Consider the following 21,262-nt stretch of genomic DNA (forward strand, 5'->3'; position numbering starts at 1 on the left):
TTCCTTTTGAAGGAGATAAAGACCATTACAAAAATCCACATCTGGTAAGAATGCAGAAAACAACTGATCACAGGGTTCCCATCCCCAGTTGATCCACAAGTACAATCTCCACAGCCAGAGCTCACAGAGTATCACAGAAGGGAATGCAGAAAGATCATAAGAGCCAAAGGACCAGGAAGCTACACCCAAGAAATATCAACACCCTGGCTCCCTAAAAACTAGAACAATGACAAAACCAGTGGACATGCCAGCATGGCTAGAAGAAATCTCATGGGGCCCCATTCCTAGATGAAGAGCAGTTAATGATATCTGAGAAAAGGAGAATTAGTCTCCCCCCAGGGATGAGCTCCATAATTAGTTAACCAATAACAAAGTGGTCAGCACTAAACACACACAAATAGGTCAGTTGGTCCCAGAGCCGCGGCCTGAGGCGTCGTACCCATACCACCTCTTCCCGGCGCCTCAGACGCTAGACTATTCATTAAAGAGTTTGCGTTCAAGAGCTATAAGTCTGTTACCCAAGATGATGAATGCTGACATGGACGCAGTTGATGCTGAAAATCAGGTGGAACTGGAAGAAAAGACTCGGCTTATTAATCAGGTGTTGGAACTCCAACACACACTTGAAGATCTTTCTGCAAGAGTAGATGCAGTTAAGGAAGAAAATCTGAAGCTAAAATCGGAAAATCAAGTTCTTGGACAGTATATAGAAAACCTCATGTCTGCTTCTAGTGTTTTTCAAACAACTGACACAAAAAGCAAAAGGAAGTAAAGGGTTCGCCTCTCTCTCTTCTATGGATTGCTGCTTTTTCCTTCCCCCTTAAGGCTTGTTTGCTTCCCTGAGTATTTATAAAGAGAATGTCAGATCTAGGTAATACTAATGCTTAACAGGGGCATTTCTGAGTTAACCTGATGTGTCTACGTTAGTCTATGAAAATGTGCACAGGTAGAGACTTTATATTAGAATTACAGATATTTATGAATCTTGAAGATGAATGTTTTGCCAATTTGCTTATATATATATATATATAGGTTTAGCACTGTCTTTTATCATAAGCCTAACTAGTAAAATATACAAGAAAATAACCATGTTGTGAAAAAGTGACCAAAACCATGTACTGAATGCACAGCTCCTGTACCTTGTGCACCGTCTTGTGCCTCTCCTCCATCTGCCTCTTCTTCCCATCTCCCTCCTGACAGTAACGTCAGTTCTCATCTCCCGCAAGAGTAACCTGAACTGTAATTGTTGACACTTAACCAAAATAAGATACTTTCTTAGCTAAGGCTTGCCATTTGTGTATTTAGTAATAAGATAGGATTACTGGTTTCTCTTTAATCAGTTGAAAATAGTTGAAGCTATAAAAAATAAAGGGTTTTCTTTGAAATGTAAACTGTCATACTGAGAAGCTAAAAACTCCCTATTGCATAAAATAGTCTGTTTGGTGTTGAAAAGATCGGAATGCTGGTTACATGTGTATGAGGAAAAAAGCTGAGGAAAGATAGAATTAGGAAGGAAAACTGGATAAACAGAAATACCCTCCCAGTGTTTTCCTCCAGATGTGCGTTACCTCTGGCCCACAGCTGCACTTTTGGGACATGAATGAAAGTGGACTGAGTCTAATGTAAGTGGATTAAGAGAGACCAGTTAAGAGTTTGGTCTCAAGGTTTGTTTGTACCCAGGAGATGAACTTTTACAAAATTAATTGAGAGTATATTAGTATCAGAATCATGAATATAAGAGAGTTTTGTATATGTGATAATTATTAACCTTAGTATCTTATCTCAGTTGTTTTCCTAGAATTTCTGTAAACTCAACTTAGTTTGCAGAATTTTAGTCATTCTTTTAACAAATTTTAAAAGTTTCATTTGTAGCTTCCGTTTGATAAGGAGCTAATATCAGAAATAGAGTAAAGTCTTACAATAGGAAAGATCCACTAATGCAGCTGGTGCCTCGTAGACTGGGCTGCTGTGACTTGTGGAATCATCTTTGTATTAATGTAAGCCTTGATGGGTGATGTTAGCTGTATGGATGTGTAATCTTCACATTGCAGACATTTTACAACCCTTTTGTGACCTTGTTACAAATATTTAAAATTGTGTTCAAGTTCTGCTTTGCTGTTTAATAAAAAGCTGTTTCAGAGAAAAAAAAAACAAAAAAAAAAACAAAAAAAAAACACACACAAATATAAGCAACACTAAATAATCTCACAAGTTGTATTGCTATATTTATTCATATCCATATATATATATAATTAAAGAAAAAGGCTATGAATTTGAGAAGGGGAGTAGGGCAGGGAGACAGATTGGAAGTAGAAGTGAGAGAGAAGTTACATTTTAAATTTTAAAAAAATGAAATATTTTTAAAAGGTATGGATCCCATAAAAATAGACCTCTGAGTTAGCAAAACTTAATGGAAAACAAGATTTCAGCAAAGCTGGGCAAATTGGCCATTGGGTGCACTGACTGCAGTAAATTGTCCAGATGGCAGGCTATTACTCTTATTTATCTGCTTGGCAGAAATAACAAGAGAACTGGTGCCCTTAGGTAAGACAAGACAAACCTGAGCTACAGTAGCTGCCCCAGTCGCTTCGGAGAAAATGGGACATAAAATGACATTTGAACAAGGCAAAGAATGTAAACAAACAGAAAACTATGGGGGAAAGGTCATTGTTTACAAAGTTTGGTAAGTTGGCCTTTCTTGCCAAAGCATTTTAGTACAAATTTAGTTTATTAGTAATTATAAATATTATAAGCTCATTAGTTAATTAATTTATCAGTATTCTGTACAATAATAAGAGATTTCCCTGTGAGATGTAATGTCAGTTATTTTAAAAATACCTAAGATTCTGGCCCAGGGCGTAACTTGGTATTGAAATCTAAGCTTGGCGTATGGAGATCATGAATTCAACTCCCCCATTGCCACCAACAGGAATAAAAAGCTAAAGCCTAGGACACAGCGCTTTAGAGTAATGACACTCCACTCAATCAACAATCAATGAAACACAAGTAGATTTTTATTCTTCATAAACAGCATGCTTACTTCAAAAATGAAAATAATTTCAAAGATACTTCCCATTGCACAGAAATACCAACAACAAAACCAGTCATATTCTCTCCTTTAGCTTTTTGGTCTTGCCTACATCCTACATTGTGTCTCTCCATGGAGTGTTACTATTGTTCTTTCTACTTCTTCAACTCTTATTTATCATTAGGTCTTGGGCAAGTAACCTATTTTGATTTTATGTTTCTTTTTGGGTTACGGGTTTTCTCATTTTGTGTGTATTTATGAGTGCCTGTATGTATGCCTGAATATTGCTTTCATGTCTGGTGCTCATGGAGGCCAGAAGGGGGCATCTGATACCTGGAAGTGTAGCTGAGTCATGATGTTAGTATTGGGAACCAAGTTCAGGTCTTTCATAAACTGCTCTTAACAGCTTTGAATTCTGCTTTTCCTGTGGGATGTAGCTCCCTCAGCCTGTTTCTGTTATTGATTTCTAATTTCTAATAGAAGTTGATTTGTCTGAAAATAGCTTTTGGCTAATTCTCCTAAGCATTTCCAATGTACTTGCTAAACCTTTAATTATTCTGTGTAGCATTCTGTGTCTGTCTATTAGGTCACAATTATTTTTATTTATTTTTAATGTTTGAAGATTTTTATTGTTTGGGGGTGTACACATATGAATTCAGATACCTGAGTAGATCAGAGGCATCAGACCCTCTGGTGGTTGTGAGTCATCTGACATGGGTGTTGGAGATCAAAGTCTGGCCATCTTAATCACTGAGCCATCTTTCCAACCCAAGATTATTATCATTAACGTTTAAATGTTACATGTCCTTGCTTATAAATTTTTGATCTTCTATATGAAGAATAGTGTAACATAATTTCTATTTAGCATTACAGATTAATCAATTTCTCCCTTAAAGTCTAAGTTTGATTTTTTTTTAATTTTAAATATAGGTCTTAAAACAAGATGAGGACTGGAGAGACAATTCAGTGGGGAAAGTACTTGCTGTGCAAGCATGTGGACCTGAGTTCAGATCTTAGTACTCACATAAAAGCTAGGCTTGGGAGCATGCATCTATGTGGACTTCCTGCCCAGCTTGTCAAGCTGAAACAGTGGAGCCAGGCTCAGTGATTCACTCTATACCTAAAACTAAGGTGGAGACTGGCAGAGGAAGACATCTGATGTTGAGTTCTGGGTTCCTTATATACACCCATGATGAGTATACTAGAACGCACATGGAAGGAAGAAGGGAGGGAAGAAGGGAGAGAGGGAGGGAGGGAGGGAGGGAGGGAGGGAGGGAGGGAGGGAGGGAGGGAGGAAGGGAAGGAAACTAAATAAAAATTATACTTTTTAAGGAGTTGAATCACTTACTACTGGGTATGCATTTTGCCTTGAAATCTTCCTTTTTAAAAAGATTTAGTTTTTTATTTTATTTTAATATTTTATGTATATGAGGTTTTTGTCTGCATGTACTTCTGTGTACAGTGTATGAACCTGATGCCTGCAGAGGTCAGAAAAGGGCAATAGATTTCCTGAAATTACAGATGGTTGTGAGCTACCATGTGGGTGCTGAGAAGTCAACCCAAGTCCTCTGTAAGAACAAGTGTCTTTCCTACTGAGCACAGACCCCTGGAAGTCTTCTTGATTTAACTAAACCAGTGTTCTTTTCTCTGGACTTGACATTCGCGTCTTTCCATTCCCATACTTTCTATTTTTCTGTATCTTTACTTTTTTAGGTCTTATGTTTATACACATAGCTTTATCTTTGTTTTATTTTACAATATGAAAATTTCTGTGTTTGGAGATTTTAGTCAATATTTTTACTTCTATGATTTATTCATTTTATGTATTTGTACTATATGGTGGTGTGGTTTCTACTTGGCCCTTTATTATTTCTTCTCTTTCCTCTTTGGTGTCTTAGGTTTAAATTTTTTCTCACTGTTTTAGTAACTCTTTTAAAAATTTTTAATATATATTCATTTGACACAGAATAACATCTTGAAATCTTTTCTTATAAACAAGAAAAAGACATAGGTAAACTACTCAGTACTTGCTATGATGGCTACAAATCCATGCTTTTTCTGTGTCTGATCACAAAGAACAAGACTGAAGAAGGTCACTACTCCCAAATTCTAAAGCATCCCAGGTACACATGGGCCAAGACTCAGTGTGGTAAGAATACCCAGGCAGATTTACTCTGAAGAAATGTTGGCTTCCTCTCAAAAAAAATCTTTCCTGTTTGCCTCAAGGAGTCAATACCAACTATTCAAAATATTTCCATAACCTCACACTGCTGAATCTTTCTGTCCAAACTCCCCTCTCACCTTCCTGAAGATCAGAACACCCTCCTCCCTAACCCTCATTTCTTCTCATAGATGTTTTATCTGACAAATAACTTTCACATTTAATACTGATCGGGAGTCTGCTATTGAGGGATCTCAGGCTAATCAACATCATAACAGACATGACACTAGAGGAGCATGAATAGAGATTCAGGGATGACTCACCATGAAGACCAAATGTACAGCATCCTGATTTGGAAGATGGAACTGATTATTGCCAGCACAAGTTTGTCCCATACTGGCCTTCCAACCAATTTCTTGAGCTTCAACTTTGCTCCATCACACTTTCTTTCTTTGTAAACTATGTTTTGTTTTCTTCCTCTGTGCCTTGCCTTGACAGTCTCCTGAGGTTTTTTTTTTTTTTCTGACACTGAGTACCCCATTTAGCTCTAGAAAAATCTGCTCGCAAACCGTGTTGGTCTGGTTTCCATCTACCGACAAGCCTACCTACCATATGCCTGGTGTTATGTATCTTACTAATCTTTACAACTGTGCCAGCAGTTATTATTATCTCATCTAGACCCAAGATTCAGAAATATTCATTGAATGGAGGGAGGCCATAGCTTTACCTAGGTTCTAAGCTATCTGTGCTCATTTATACAGGAAATAGAGAGTCTTTAAGGGAATAGCTTGAATTCTGAATACTAGGGGTATGTTCAAAATGTAATCAACAAAATGAGTAGCTATATAGATAGATACATCATGCAAAAAAAAATTACAAGGAAAGACAATTCACCAGAATGCAAGAAAGAATGTGAATGTGCATGAATGATAGGTATCAATGATGCATAAAGACTATAAGGGAATAGTAAAGCAAGGCAGGACCTGTCTCCTGTAAGCCAGCTCAATCCCAGGAGAGATTCCATGCTTCCTGTACACCTTTGGAAAAGTAACAGAACCATAAGCATCCACTGAGAGGGCTGTCACAATAACTAATAAGGAATTTGAGAACTAATTAACTTCACTGTGAGAACTCTACCTATTCCACAACCCCGACACAAGCAACGAATAAATAATACAGAAAGGCAAGCATTCTTCTTGGTTTTGTCACTAGCATGGGAAAGAGAATAAAGACAGGGATCTTTGTAGCCATAAGGTAGGAGCAACAACAGCACCTTCAGCAACTCACATCACTGCACTGCACTGCACTGTACTGCACTGGCTGAGCAGTACCCCAGCTAATAAGGCACAGAGCTCTGCTACTCCAGGCTAATAGGGTGCTTTAGTGGCAGAACTCCCATTACACAGGGATCAGACAGCAAAACTTGAACAAGCATCAATCCCCACACCCATTCATTTTCTAAACCAATCACTTACAAAAAAGGTGCTGTGTGCCAGCCACTGCTGGGCCAGGTCATAAGTGTTGTAGGTAAAGCATCAGAGCTGTTGGTGCCACAGAAAGAACAGTGGGGAAAAGAGCTACGTCCACCAACCACGATCATATTCTGACTAGAAAAGTCTTATTAAGAAACCCTGCCTTACCAGGCTTTCTCCTCTGTATTAGCTACTTTTATACAGTTGTGTCTCAAATACCTGGAAGTAATAACTCCAGGGAATAAAGATTTATTTATTGTAATTCATAGTTTCAGAGGGCTCCTTAAAACCTCTTCTCCTAAAGAAGAGTCAATATCAAGCAACAGTGGAGTGACTTATGTTTTAAAAGTCCTTAAACATTTACTGACTATATTTACCCAACAAATGCAATAAATTCTGAGTGGTTAATACCACATTTTATTGAACATTGACTATACCCTAAACTCTTTACATAGATCATGTCCTGCAAACTTCAAGCAAACCTTACATGGCAACTATTTATACTCTATCTAGCAGATGAATAAACCAAGGAACAGAGTCCATGGGGTCCACAACTGGTAGCACCCATGCCTACCTATCAGCACTATGCTGCTAAAAACTTCCCACGGATAGAATCTCAGTTTAAAAGTACTATCAAATGTGCTTATTTGCTAATAACCATACAGTCATTTCTGACATGTTCATCACTGAAAGACTTCAGAGTGTCAATATTTTAAATGAAACTACATAAATTGGCAGTGGGTCTTTTCCATATGGAAAATTTATAGATTTGCTGAAGACCTAGAGTTTACCTATTCAAAAAAGAATCAATGTTGGAAACTTGAGGCTAACATATCTTGAAAAACTTGAAATCCTTTTCTTTCAAAGGATAAACTTAAAGATTTGTGCATTTCCCATTTTCTACCAAAATTCTTAAATATAGCTTACTATGGTTATCTCTGAAAAGCAGAGAGTTTTAAATTTTATAACATGATGTCATTTAAAATTTCTTCAAAATATATTTATATCTTCTGTGGATATCTGATCTACTAAAGTGGACAGAGATTACAGACAATCTCAATAAAACATGTATTTCAGAAAACAGAAGATAGATAGATCAATGCATCAGATTGGTAAATAATGCAAAGTCCAAAAGTAAATTTCTAATTAAAATATTATAGATCACTCTCAATTGCACTTTTAAAGTAAAGATTACCACAAGGCTGGTTAATGTGATAGGTCACATACAGTGTTTATATTGCTTCTGATGGGCCCAGTACTGTAAGATTTCCATGCCATGGTAATAAGGTTGGCTTTGAATATGTCTTTGAATGAAGGTTATAGCACAAAGCTTAGCAAGGGCTGTCCTGTGCTTGCCTTTATTTCTTGGGTGTATTTGAAATCACATCACTCTTTCCTTAGGCTATTTAGGGAGCCATCAAAATATCATCCTGTTTTTATCCTATGAGCTACAGGCACAGAGTTTCTAAGCATTTTATCTCCTCTGACATTTGGTTTGAGGTTGCTTTTTCTAATTCTAGGGTTTTTAAATAGGTCTATTGTGGCTCTCCAAAATGTGTAAAGGAAAATGCATATAACGATGTTAAATAACATTTACCTTCTAAATCCCAAGCTTAGAATGCACACAAGGGCATTGAGCATCTTGCTATTGTATGTTCATATGTGTAGCTCATACTTTTCTGGAAAATGTCAGGGGAGTAGTTTTCATCACATATTCAAGAAGCATTTCCTAAGAAAACACAAAACTCTAAATATAGGAAAGTTGAGCTCTGAGCAAAATTTATCTCCCTAAAATCAAATACTTTCAAAACATAACATAACTTCTAATCATAATTGACTTTTCCTCTTCCTTCTACACAGTATCTGTTACATTGACCCTGAATCATATTGGTATTGTCTCAGAAATCCTCTTCTCTCCTTTTCTTTCCTTTCTTTTCCTCTCTTCTTCTCTCCTCCTCTCTCTTCTTTCATCTTCATCATTTGCCTTTCCTTTCTCTATCTTTACACTGGAATTATTTCAACAGTTAGCTAGTTAACTAATCATCTAACAACTATTTCTCCCACTTCAGTGCATTTTCTCTATATTACAACAAAATAATCTTTAATCTCTGATTTTTTTATATCTCTGATTGAAAATAGTTCCTAGTTTGCTATTAGCCATATTATTTTTAAATATACAAATTCCTTAGGCTGGTTTAATGTTTAGAAAAATTGTAGATGAATATATTTTATTTCTAATTTTGGATCCTTCACAAAGCACAAAAATGCTTTAATTACATAGAATATTGTCATATTGGACAAAATTAAAATAATTCTATCTTCTTTGTCTGTGTTTATGTTGTTCACTGAAGACCAGACTGTCAGGTGTAAAATCTTCTCCCTGCTTCTAGTTTCACAAGGTTCTATATGTCTTCCAGCTAACCTACTCCCACCTTTTGTAAATTCTAAACAATCCTCTTTGTTCTCTGGGATTTAAGTCTGTCACCAGAAAACCTGCCTATCTTTTAATTCATCTCTAAATTTATGTTCACCTGTTGCCTTGATGAAAACTTCTTTCTCCTTTCAGGGCATTGTTTTTTGTGATATCACTTAAGATAGTGACAGTTCACCTACTTATCTCTCTTGTGTCACTGGGATCACATGGGATCAATGTCCTCATTACACATCATTGCTGTCTCCAGCCATGTACTGTGATTCTTGGAAAATACTCCATCTTAAATTGTAAACCATCAGTTTACACTAAACTCAAAATTACTTTCATTTCTTGATGATTCTAGTTTCAGTCTTACAATTTCTCAAATATTTATTTGTCTTAAATCTTTGTGAATTGGGTATGTTATTGAATGTTTTTTGAAGCAAAGTCTCTCAGTTTCTTGAACACCTATCTCTCCAGTCTTCCAGATCCTAATTTCTCCATTCTACTACCATGACTTAAAACTTGTTATTACAATTACAGCCCTTTATTATCTTACTTACCACTAAATTTGTTGTTTGACAATTTCATGAATGGTTATAACACATTTTGTTTTGTTATCTTATGTTTTATCCACTTTACATCCCAATCACTGTCCCCGTCCTGGTCCCCCTTTCCACAGTCCCTTCCCCATCCCCCTCTCCTTCTCCTCTGAGAGACTGGAGCCCACCTCACCCCACCCCATATCTCCCTGTCCTGGCACATCAACTCTCTGTGGGATTAGGTGCTTCTTCTCCCACCAAGGCCAGACAAGGCAGCCAAGTTAGGGGAACAGTTTCCACATACAAACAATAGCTTTAGGGATAGCTCTTGCTCTGGTTGTTTGGGACACACATGGAAACCAAGCTGCACATCTGCTACATATGTCAGAAAAGCCTAGGTCCAGCCCATGTATGTTCTTTGATTTTCAGACATTGAAAGCCTGCAATAGGGTTCAGGCTAGGTGACACTGTTAGTCTTCTCGTGAAATTCCTGTCTCCTTTGTGGGCTTCAATCCTTCCCCTATCCTCTCTTCCATAAGAGTCCTTAAGCTAAATTCAAAGTTTGGCTGTGGGTGTTTACATCTGTCTGAATCAGATGCTGGGTAGAGCCTCTCAGAGAACAGCAATGGTAGACTTTTGTCTGCAATCATAACAGAATATCAGTAATAGTGTTAGGGATTCATGCTTTCCCATGGGATGAGTCTTAACTTGAGCTGGTTATTGCTTGGACATTTCCTCATTATCTGTTTCATCCTCTGTCCCTGCTTTCTTGTAGGCAGAATAAATTTGATGTCAAAAGCTTTGTGGGTGGTTTGATATCCCTGTCAGTCCACTAAGATTCCTGCCTGGCTAAAGGAGGTGTCCTCTTCAGGTTCCATATCCCCACTGCAGCTAAGGTTGCTCCCACTAATTCTTGGGAGCCTCCCCTATTCCAGGTCTGGGACATCCTCAAGATGCCATCCACTACACCACTGCCAGTTGCAGATTTCCATTCATTCTAATGGCCATCTTGACATCTCCCCTGTCTCTCCCCATATATGATTCTGAAACCTCCCCCATTCTCCTTCCCATCTCTCTCTCGCCCAGTTCCTTTCCTCCATCTCCCTCCTACAACTATTACATTTCCCCTTCTAAGTGAGAGTCAAGCATGCTCACTTGGGCCTTCCTTCTTGTTTAGCTCCTTTGGGTCTACGAGGTGTAGAATGGGTATCCTGTATTTTACGGCTAATATCCACTTATAAGTGAATACATGCCATGTATGTCCTTTTGAGTCTGGGTTATCTATATGACAAGAACATCAAGTCTATGAGGAAAGAAATTGAGGAAGATATCAAAAGATGGAAAGATCTCCTTGCTCATGGATCAGTAGGATTAACATTGTTAAAATGGCCATCCTACCAAAAGCTGTCTACAGATTCATTGAAATTACCATCAAAATTTCAAAACAATTCTTTACAAATTGTCCCTGGTAAAATTCAGTGGGTCACAGAATAAAACAAAAAGACATGAATGTAAAAAAGAGATCATCAGAGAGGAAGTGTTTTTGACCATGGTTGGAAGAAGATGAGAGAGGACATCTGATTGACAATAGATACGGAACTATCTAGTGAAACTTGATGGGTTCACCAGTGGGCAGACAACAGAAGAAAATGATTTCCATTCTCCTCCTATTCTTCAGTAACCATGAATTCAGAATAGACACATGAGACTTTGTGACTGCCCTCTCACATCTATAACTGCCTGTTGGCAGTAGTAGTCTTGTGCAGACCCAGTGTAAGCAGCAGGGACTGCTGTGAGTTCATGACGGCTTTGTCATACTCCAGAGATGATTTCACAGCCCTACTCCCTGTCTTCCAACTCAAATATGCTTTTGCCTTTTCTTGAATGATATTTCTAGAGCCGTTTAGGAGATGGTATAAATATCATCAGAGATAAGGATTCCACTAATGCTAACTACAGGATCTTCCGCAGCCAAGAGCCATTAGAATATCTCTAACCACCTAATCTCTCAACCTACCTGAGATGATCTAATGTCTCCACGTTTTACTTTGGAACCACCAAGCCAACGATCCTACCATTGTCCCCACCCACACTAAGTCTTCTCCCCTTATCTTATCCTTCTTAAATGCTATGCAGAATAACCACAATATCTTCTGAAACATAAACTCAACCCATTATCCTTTTCATCATGAGATGTTATTCTTTAGACTAAGTTGCTATTCTGTTTTAAATTGTCCTTTAACTTTCTTCCCTCTTCTGTCCTAGGTACTCATGAGCCAGAATGCAGATGAATAAAAGCAAATACACAGTAACTGATCTCACTTTAAACATATTTATACTTATGAATAGGTTTATAAGTTTTGAGATATTAGTGAGGACTGGCATTCACACTTTGTTTTCCTAGTCCATCAACTTCCCACTCATCTAAAGATTGTGTCTTTCTTTTCACCCATAGTATTTTGTCTACCACGCTCACTTTCAAATAATAAATTTGGTTCCAGTCATACCAAGAAGTTCAGTAAGATTACAACTTCACCAGGTTCATCATACCTGTTCTACCAATATCTATAATGATGTACTATGCCTTCCTTCTTATTCCAGGAAGTAATTACCACAGCTTCTACCAAAACCCAAACTATCCACATGTGAGATATATCTTATTCCCATGTGTCTTTCCAAATTTTACCTAAAAATTCCATTTTCTCCAGAATATCCATTCCGATTTTATTTTTGCTTCTTCCTTTTATCAGCAAAGTCCAGCTGTAACCTCTCTAACTTCTGATCTTGTTTTCTCTAGTTTTTGGTTCCAATACTTTATCCTCAAACTTTATCTGAATTTTCAGATACGGTTCAATAATTTGGTGTATTGTTTATTGTTACTTTTCCCTGTTAGAGAAACTCAACAAAGGAAGATTTGTGCTTTTGTTTCCTGAGTATTCGAATATTTAGTAAATAGTCATTAGATAAATGTGTGAGTAACTTAGCCAATCAATAACTAAGAGTGTCTATCAAAAACACTAACAGCTAGATTTACAGGCATTCTTGGCCATACACAGCCATCATTATGGTCAAACATGCCTATAATCCTAGCCTTTGGAAAGCTTAGACAGGAAGATCACAAGTTTAATTTTCATTCAAGTGAGAACTTGTATCACAGAAGTAAAGGAGAAATAAACAAAAACTATGAAAGTGAAAGATGTAAGATAATGGTGATTAAGATAAGTAGATGATATACATGGTTTGCAATGTGTATATTTGTTTTACACTTTGTTTTTCCTTTCTTAGTGTTGAATGAAAATAAACAGTAGAGTCTGATAAGATGACTCAAACACCATATCTTATACTGTAAGTTTGCTTCTCAGATTTCCACATGCTGGAAGGAGAGCACCAACACCCACAAGTTTTCCTCTGAGCTCCACATGTATGCTATTACATGTGCATACCCACAAATACACATACATCAGATACATACATATATACATACATACATACATACATACATACAGTGAAAAATAAAGCAAAACTTTGTCCAGAGAGAAAATATCCCTTTTGAGGTGAGATAATAACTCTTAAAGAACTATGCTGAACTTTGTTTTACTCTTTGTTAATAAGAAAACTGTTTGCTATGACATGCAATAATCAAGATCCAATTATATAAACTTATCTCATGCAAAAGTATAGCATGATATTAAGCTCAAGAATATCTGTCATAAGTTGTAAATATTTTCTAATGTATTTTGACTATGATCAAAATAAAAAGATAATCTATTTGATTTCAAATAATTTTAACGCCAAACCTGTCTTTACCTAAATATATGGTATGTAGCGCTTTAACTTCAAGGTTTGCATGGTCATCTATAATTTGTAAATGTCTTTTGAGGACTGCATGAGTCCTAGGTATATTTGTTACAGAAAGTTCCATTACTTTGTAAACTATTCTGGATATTTACTTGTCAGTTATTTTCCTCATTTTTCTCCTTTTCTAGACAGAGAAAGCACGCATAATTCATCTAGCTTCTCCCTAAATAAAACTGACTGTGGCATTTCTCTAATTTAATGCTAGTGTAAAGTTTTGGGTTTTCCATTTTGAAGGCAGCCTTTCAGTGCATCAGTTGGATATCAAGTGCTTTGATATAAGAAGCAAGATCCTGATCTGGACATATCATAATGTCAATCACATCCTCTGCATTTGTGCTAACATCTTCTCCTTAGCCTGTATTTTTCATCCTGGATTCTTTTGTCTCTGAGCCCCTCATCATTCACCATCCTCACCACCATGTCTCTCCACAGGCTCTTCACTGTGTACCCTCTGTCTTCATGTAGCCTTCACTGACTCAATCTCAGTCCACATTCCTACCACACTTAGTTGTCATTGTTTCTCAAATTCCCTCAGCCCACTCACATAATCAGAATATGTTCTCATGGACACTTAAGACTTGAGGTCTTTTCCTAGCTGTAGGCACCACTCACATTTCCCAGCAGGGATTTCTATTTCCACCCAGCATGGCCAGTGAATCTGCTGACGTGGGACATCAGTCCAATCTTTACTGGGTACTGGATTGTTTATTTGCTTTATGATGATATTAATTAAGTTAGCATAAATATCAATTTCCAAATCAAAGTAAGAGCCCTGGGTAATATTTTATCTATTTCATGATATTTTCTTTATCTACTAGCCTTCTACATCAAAACTTCATTATTTTAAATAAATGAACACAACCATACTCTAATTTCATCAATACTAAGAACTAGAAATTGAGATTATTAATGAACTTTTGAATTAATAATACAAAGATGCATGATACATTCTGTCTCTGGAGAGCTACATATATGACAAATCTAATAATATTCTTACTGTTGGTATTTCAAGGCATGTTTTAATGAATTATTGCTAATGATTTGAAGAACTTAATTTTACTTTAAGATTAGTAAATTAGGTCTTGAATTTTTAATGAACACTAGATAAGCCACTCTTTCATGAGAACTCTAATCTCTACTAATCATAAATGATATATTCCAATTTAGATATAGTAATGCAAAAAATGCAATCCTAAAACTTATTGTGGCAGAAAAAAATGGTTCTGCTGCCCACATAGGTCAGTCAGCACGCTGAAAGGCTTAGCAGTTGAAAAGCAACACAAAGCTAGTCAGGTTTCTATCACTAAGCAGGTAACGTTTAATTGTTTCTATAATCCTCTAATTGGTATATTTATGAGCAACAATTTAAGCAAATATGGATACGGAAATGAAACATGAAACTTAACTAAAACACCAGAGCAAATAGTAAACATAAAGAGGGATAGACTATGAGGAAATTATGAAAAAGGAGGAAAAATATAATGTGTTATTGTGGTAGCTCTGGGTTCGAGAGAAAGTAGCCCTGAAATGGACCCTTAAATGATAGAGCTATTTATAGTTATAGGTGTTTTGTAAAGGATGAGAAGAATAGATTTGTGCATCCCTTTTACTGCACAAATAGGAACAAACCTCAACTCATTCAAGGTGAGTTAGTAAAAGCCAGGTTTGTAGAAGGTTCCTGATAAAGTAACTGTGCTAAAGATTAAAGATATCATTTAAACGCAATTGTCTGTACATGTGTATGTGATTCATATTATATTAATTTATTTTTTTAGTTTAGGGAGATGGCTCAGCAATAAAAATGTTGTTTGCTGATTATACGCAAGGCTCCTCAGTTCCACAATAACTAAACAACTAAAAATAATAAAAGAAAGCCATTAGCTCTGAGGGGGTAAATCGTCTCAGGTTGTGATATTTCATGTCGATAAATGACTTATTCAAGTTCCTCTATTCCTTCTGTGTACCTTATCCCAGAAGTAGAATTATGCCCTTTACCAAAACATGTCTTGGTGCTGAAACTCTGTTCATATTCATTCTGGTCCCCACTATCACTGGTGATATCTCTAGACTGTGAGCAATTGGAGAGACAATGAGGACATCACTCCTGTGGCAATAAAGTATCTTATGGTTATCATATGGCTTTCCTCTCTATCATATAATTTTGAGAGACCTTGGTATACAAACTTTATTAGGTGCAGAGAGAGTTTTTGCTTCTACTTGGCTTTGTCTAAAAACATGGCTTCTCTGAACAACAATTCAACAAGAGCTGGGGAAACTTCTCAATCTCGAGAAATTGTACTCCTATCCTTAGCAACTAACAATTCTACCTTCTTGAAAACAGTGCATGTTTCCTTTGTGATTTGTGATAGAAACAGAGGGGAGGAAAAAGTAAGCTATATTTAGAGAAATGCTAGATTAATAAATAGACTAGAAGATAAATATACATGATAGAAACAGATAGGCAGATAGATAGATAGATAGATAGATAGATAGATAGATAGATAGATAGATGATAGATAGATGCATGGATGATGGATGGACAGATGGACGGACAGACAGACAGAGAAACAGATAGATATCTTAGGGTTTTCAATCCTGAGAAGAGATGACCATGTCAACTTTTATAAGGGACAACATTTAATTGGGGCTGGACTACAGGTTCAGAGGTGCAGTTTATAATTATCAAGGCAGGAAGCATGGCAGTGTCCAGACAGCTATGGTGCTAGAGGAGGAGCCAAGAGTTCTACATCTGATCCAAAGACAGTCAGAAGAAGACTGGCTTCATGATAGCTAGGAGAAGGGACTCAAAGCCCACCTCCACAATAACACACTTCTTCCAACAAGGCCACACCTACTCAAACAAGGCCATATCTCCTAATAGGACCACTCCCTGGGCCAAACATATTCACAGCACCACAATTGATAAAATAAATAGATGATAGATAAACAGATGATACACAGATGATAGATAGATAGATAGATAGATAGATAGATAGATAGATAGATAGATAGGTAGGTAGATAGGTAGATAGGTAGATAGGTAGATAGATAGATGAAGTACATTGTCTTATTTTAGTGAGCCATGCTCAGAATTTATTTTACAAATAGGTTATATTTGACAATTATCAGATAGCGATTTGTAAGCACAAAAGAATTCAGTCCATTTTTTTCTTGTATAATGCATGTGACAGGTACAAAGGGATACTAAAATGTTTAGCATAATTAAATGCATTTTCTGTATTCAGAATTACTCAACATTATTCTAAAGCCTGCTTTCCCTTTCAGACCTTCACTGTGAGAGAGAACTAACAGCAAAGAAAGCAACCTTATCCTTTCCTTGAAGAAAAAAAATGTATTGGTGTATTTTAAATGCTTGTGTGTATTATGTGCATGTGTAAATATTAAACTCAGTCCTACTAATATACACAATTTGTGTTAATAAAAACTTGAGCCGGGTGGTGATGGCGCACACTTATAATCCCAGCACTTGGGAGGCAGAGGCAGGCGGATTTCTGAGTTCGAGTCCAGCCTGGTCTACAGAGTGAGTTCCAGGACAGAGCCCGGGCTATACAGAGAAACCCTGTCTCGAAAAACCAAAAAAAAAAAAAAAACTTGAATAATAAATAATGTAAAATTCTCATATGAAGTCAGCTTGGTGGTCATAGTCTCATTTTCAGGACATAAACATTAAAAAGCTATTAGCAAAACACTTTTAGTGACCATGCAGTGCTGGTCAGTGTAGTCATAGAAAGAGTTGTTAAAGTGAATGTACAGGCTAACAAGGAGAACGCACAGGAAGTGTACAAATACTAACAGATTCTCTAAGATACTTTATGTGACAACTCAAAGAAGAAAGTGAGAATACTAATAAAGAACATGAACATGTAACATCCTCAAGAATAAGAAGATTTGCCACCACCATGGACAACCAGCTCTCTGACATCAAGACATGAGTGAGCATATGTGGAGATGGAGATGGAGATGGGGATGGGGATGGGGAGGGGGAGGGGGATGGGGAGGGGGATGGGGATGGGGTTGGAGATCGAGATGGAGATGGAGAACCTCCCTGAAAAGCCTCATAATACCATGGCCTACTTTCATCACACAGTCAGTGCTGAGTCTTGCTTTCTTCCACTATTTCTCTCATCATTATATGTCTCTTGCTATGAATCTGCTCTGGTTCTCTGGGTACCAGGACCAGTGATTTATTTTCTTCACTTGAAGTCTGAGACCTTGATGCCAGTGTAGGAAGTTTCCTATAGAGGTCTGAGACTTTTTAGATGTCTAGAATTCCTAAATGAATCCTACAAATAGAAATCACTTTCTGGGTTAAAGTCATCTTGAGTTCCCAGAACTAATTCACATGAGAGATGAACTGCTTCCGAGGAGCTGGCACTCATTGTTTGCACTTGTCATTGGGAATGCAGGTCCTGACTTTATTTATTTGCTCCTGGCTACATTCAAATTGGTCTTCCTCCCATAAAAAATCTAATCTCCCTACCTTTGCACTTGTATACTGCATTGGTACACCCCTTGTTTTAAGAAGGACAAAAAAAAATTAAGTGCCAACTTCTACTTTGATAACCTCCTCTTTCTGGGAACAGATTCATCTACTTTTTTATTTCTTAAAAAAAAAAATCCAGCCGGGCGGTGGTGGCGCACGCCTTTAATCCCAGCACTTGGGAGGCAGAGGCAGGTGGATCTCTGAGTTCGAGAGTTCGAGGCCAGCCTGGTCTACAGAGTGAGTTCCAGGACAGCCAGGGCTACACAGAGAAACCCTGTCTCGAAAAAACCAAAAAAAAAAAAAAAAAAAAAAAAAAATCCAGTGTAAAACTTATGTTGAAGTCATGGCAAAGCTTTTCATTTTAAAAGAAAAATACTCAGTAAATGAACCATTCCATCAAGCTACTGCCTGCCTACTTCTACAGTACTGTTTAGGAGGGAAGTATCTTGTTACATTCCAAAACTGAAAGTAATACTTCTTCCTAATCAGTAACTTTTCAGCCTAAACTGAAACAATGTGACAAAATAGCAACTATAACCCTCAGTTAGTAAAGAAATGGCTGCTGCAGAATGAGCCAAAAAGTGCCTTTACATTTCTCTGAAAACTCCACACTGATATCCAAGAAACTAAAGCTGTATAAAACATGAAAGAGCACATCTTGACTTTTAGAAGATAAGTGTTACTATACAGGATAACAACAGCAAAGTAATTTCTGAACACCTCTTGTTTCATCGGGGGAGAACTTGGTTGTATTATGTCTATGTATATACTTAAAGTATAATTCTGCCACAGTCTTCAGTGTGAACTGTTTATTTAACACCAGAGGAGCACATTTAACACCAACCATAATATGGTGTGCACACCAACAACTTGAGAGCTCTTCAGCCCACTTAAGCAAGGAGACTACACAGCAGCAAAGAGCTCACATGACAGACTGAAATCATACAGAGTAACACTAACAAAACACCCCCATCAGTAGGACATGAACATTAATTTAAAATGGAAAAGTAAAACTTTGCACTCCAAAAGCTTATCTGAATTTTCTTGCATATTTTTGTGTAATGAAGAATAATTATTTTATCTGTATTGTAGGTAGGGCCTAACATTCTGTGTATCTGTATTTTCATGTGGCTCAGTGGTTTTTAAAGTTACTAAATAAGCTTTAAGTTATTCAATGGTCTGCTTTATCCATTTCAACTATAGTTACATTGTATACTAAATGTACCAAGAACTTTTAGTCTATGGTATATACATAGAAAGCATAATTGTATTATTACTCCAGTAAAGATCTCTTGCCCCCTAAAAATTACATTTTTACTTAGAAGTATCCCACAGTAGAAAACCAAATAGCATTATTCACTGATAGCATTCTCTAGTATCAGTGCAAAAACTGGATTCACAAATGACCCCTAAAAGAAATCTCAATGTACTTCATGAACATGGTAATTTCTCACTATCCCCCAGTTTCCCTTCTGAATTTAATCATTTTGTCACTGAGTATTAGATTTTAATGGAAGAATGTTGACTAAAATCAGACTGGGGAGACAATTTAATCAGTTAGAAAGTATCAGTTTTGCAACCATAAAATCCAATCATGGGGAGATAGACTTGGGTCACCCTGGCCAGCCGCTCACCTACCTGGCGTGTTCGCAATCAATGAGAGCCTCAGTCTGAATAAATAGGTAATTGGAAGAACAGCACCTAAGGCTGGCCTATGGCTGATATAGGCTAAAACATACACATATACATACACAAATGCAAAAGATTATACTGTTAAATCACACACATACAAAGTAATGTGCCTAATGGCTGCAACTGCACTTAATTCTAGAGCAAAACAGTCATAATGTACTCCTTCAACAGTTTTATAAGAGATTTGCTCTTACGACAGAGAACAGGAAACAGAATTCTCTGTGATATTACTCTTTCCTCTGGGGTGATCATTTTAGCACCTTGTTATGGCATAAATGTGAAATGACCCTGCAAGTTCATGATACTTGGTTCTGAGCTGGTAGTACTACTTCAGAAGGTTGTGGAACTTTATGAGTTAGGGCTTCACTGGAAGAAGTCAGTGAGTGAGTGAGGATGACTTAAGGTTTAGAGCACATCGCTGTTTCCAACTTCTCTCTCTCTCTCTCTCTCTCTCTCTCTCTCTCTCTCTCTCTCTCTCTTCCCTTACTGACCAATCACGATATGTACAAATACTTTCACTCTTGTCGTCTTCAAACTGTCACCCAAAGTAATTTTTTTCTCCTTTCAGGTGTGTCTTGTCAGGCATTTGGCTACAACAATGAGAAAAATAATACACTCCCAGACAGCAAGTTTCTGAGTATGATAGAAGTCATAATAAATTGTAGGAAAAATAGAAGTTTTCTACTTTACTGCAAAGAAAGTACGAACTGACCTATATTTAGGGACTTTTGTCTCTGGATCATTTCATTATAGAAGAGCATTGCTTAAAACGAGATAGTGCTAGTTAATAAGTCCAAACCTGTACTAAAAATAAGAGCCCTATAGAATATAGATATGACTTGGTTTGTTGATAAAATTTGAAGCTGTGAAGATTTTAAAGAGCTTAACAACCCCCTTTCAAAGTTGTTTAAGAGAAAGTTTCATTATCCCTGTAAAGGGGTTGAGAAAAATGGTTTCATAGTATAACAGTATCCATCCAACAGAGTGATCTGATCTTTTAAAAAGATCAGGAGTCATTATATCATTATATATTTTTCTCAAACATTTGTGAAACATATAAGCTACAATAATGACTGGCCTGGCAAGATATGCTTATGGTTCCAATAATGGCATGAGTCTTATAGGAATAATCAAGCACTTTGAGCTTTGATTCAAAGCTCATTCCACAAAATAGAATTGTAGCATTCGACATAGCTCCAAGGATGAAGCTGAGTTAAGCATTGCAGGAATGAAGAAAAGACAGACACATGTAAAAGCTATATGTGGGTCGTCTGGTGTCCCTGATAGACAAGGCTCAACATCCTGCAATCTCAGCATGCTTAGTATGTACAGTTGAACATGGAAGTAGGGCTATTCCAACTAAACAAGGAGGTAGAAGTGTATCATACAGACAAACAACGAGTTGGGATTTATGATATATATCTGTATCAAGGAGACAGGTTTATCTAATCTCAGTTGGGTCAGTCTCTATAGGGGAGCAGCCTTGTAAGTATTCTGGGAGAAAGCTTTGATGGACATTTTCTGCACACATGGTCAACATTGACACTCAGACCTGAAGAATGCTCTGAGACTCAACAATGGGGAGAAGGCTT

At 37.0% G+C, this 21,262-nt stretch overlaps 1 protein-coding gene across 1 annotated transcript; it reads left to right on the forward strand.

The window, feature by feature from the left end:
- The first annotated feature begins 428 nt into the window (after positions 1-428).
- Positions 429-775, forward strand: LOC114625027 (short coiled-coil protein). Its single transcript, XM_028772240.1, has one exon. It carries the CDS (start codon positions 524-526, stop codon positions 770-772), a length of 249 nt encoding a protein of 82 aa, XP_028628073.1. The 5' UTR covers positions 429-523; the 3' UTR covers positions 773-775.
- Positions 776-21,262: the final 20,487 nt, after the last annotated feature.

The sequence above is a fragment of the Grammomys surdaster genome, unplaced genomic scaffold, assembly GCF_004785775.1.
Source record: "Grammomys surdaster isolate TR1022 unplaced genomic scaffold, NIH_TR_1.0 212, whole genome shotgun sequence".
NCBI lineage: Eukaryota > Metazoa > Chordata > Mammalia > Rodentia > Muridae > Grammomys > Grammomys surdaster.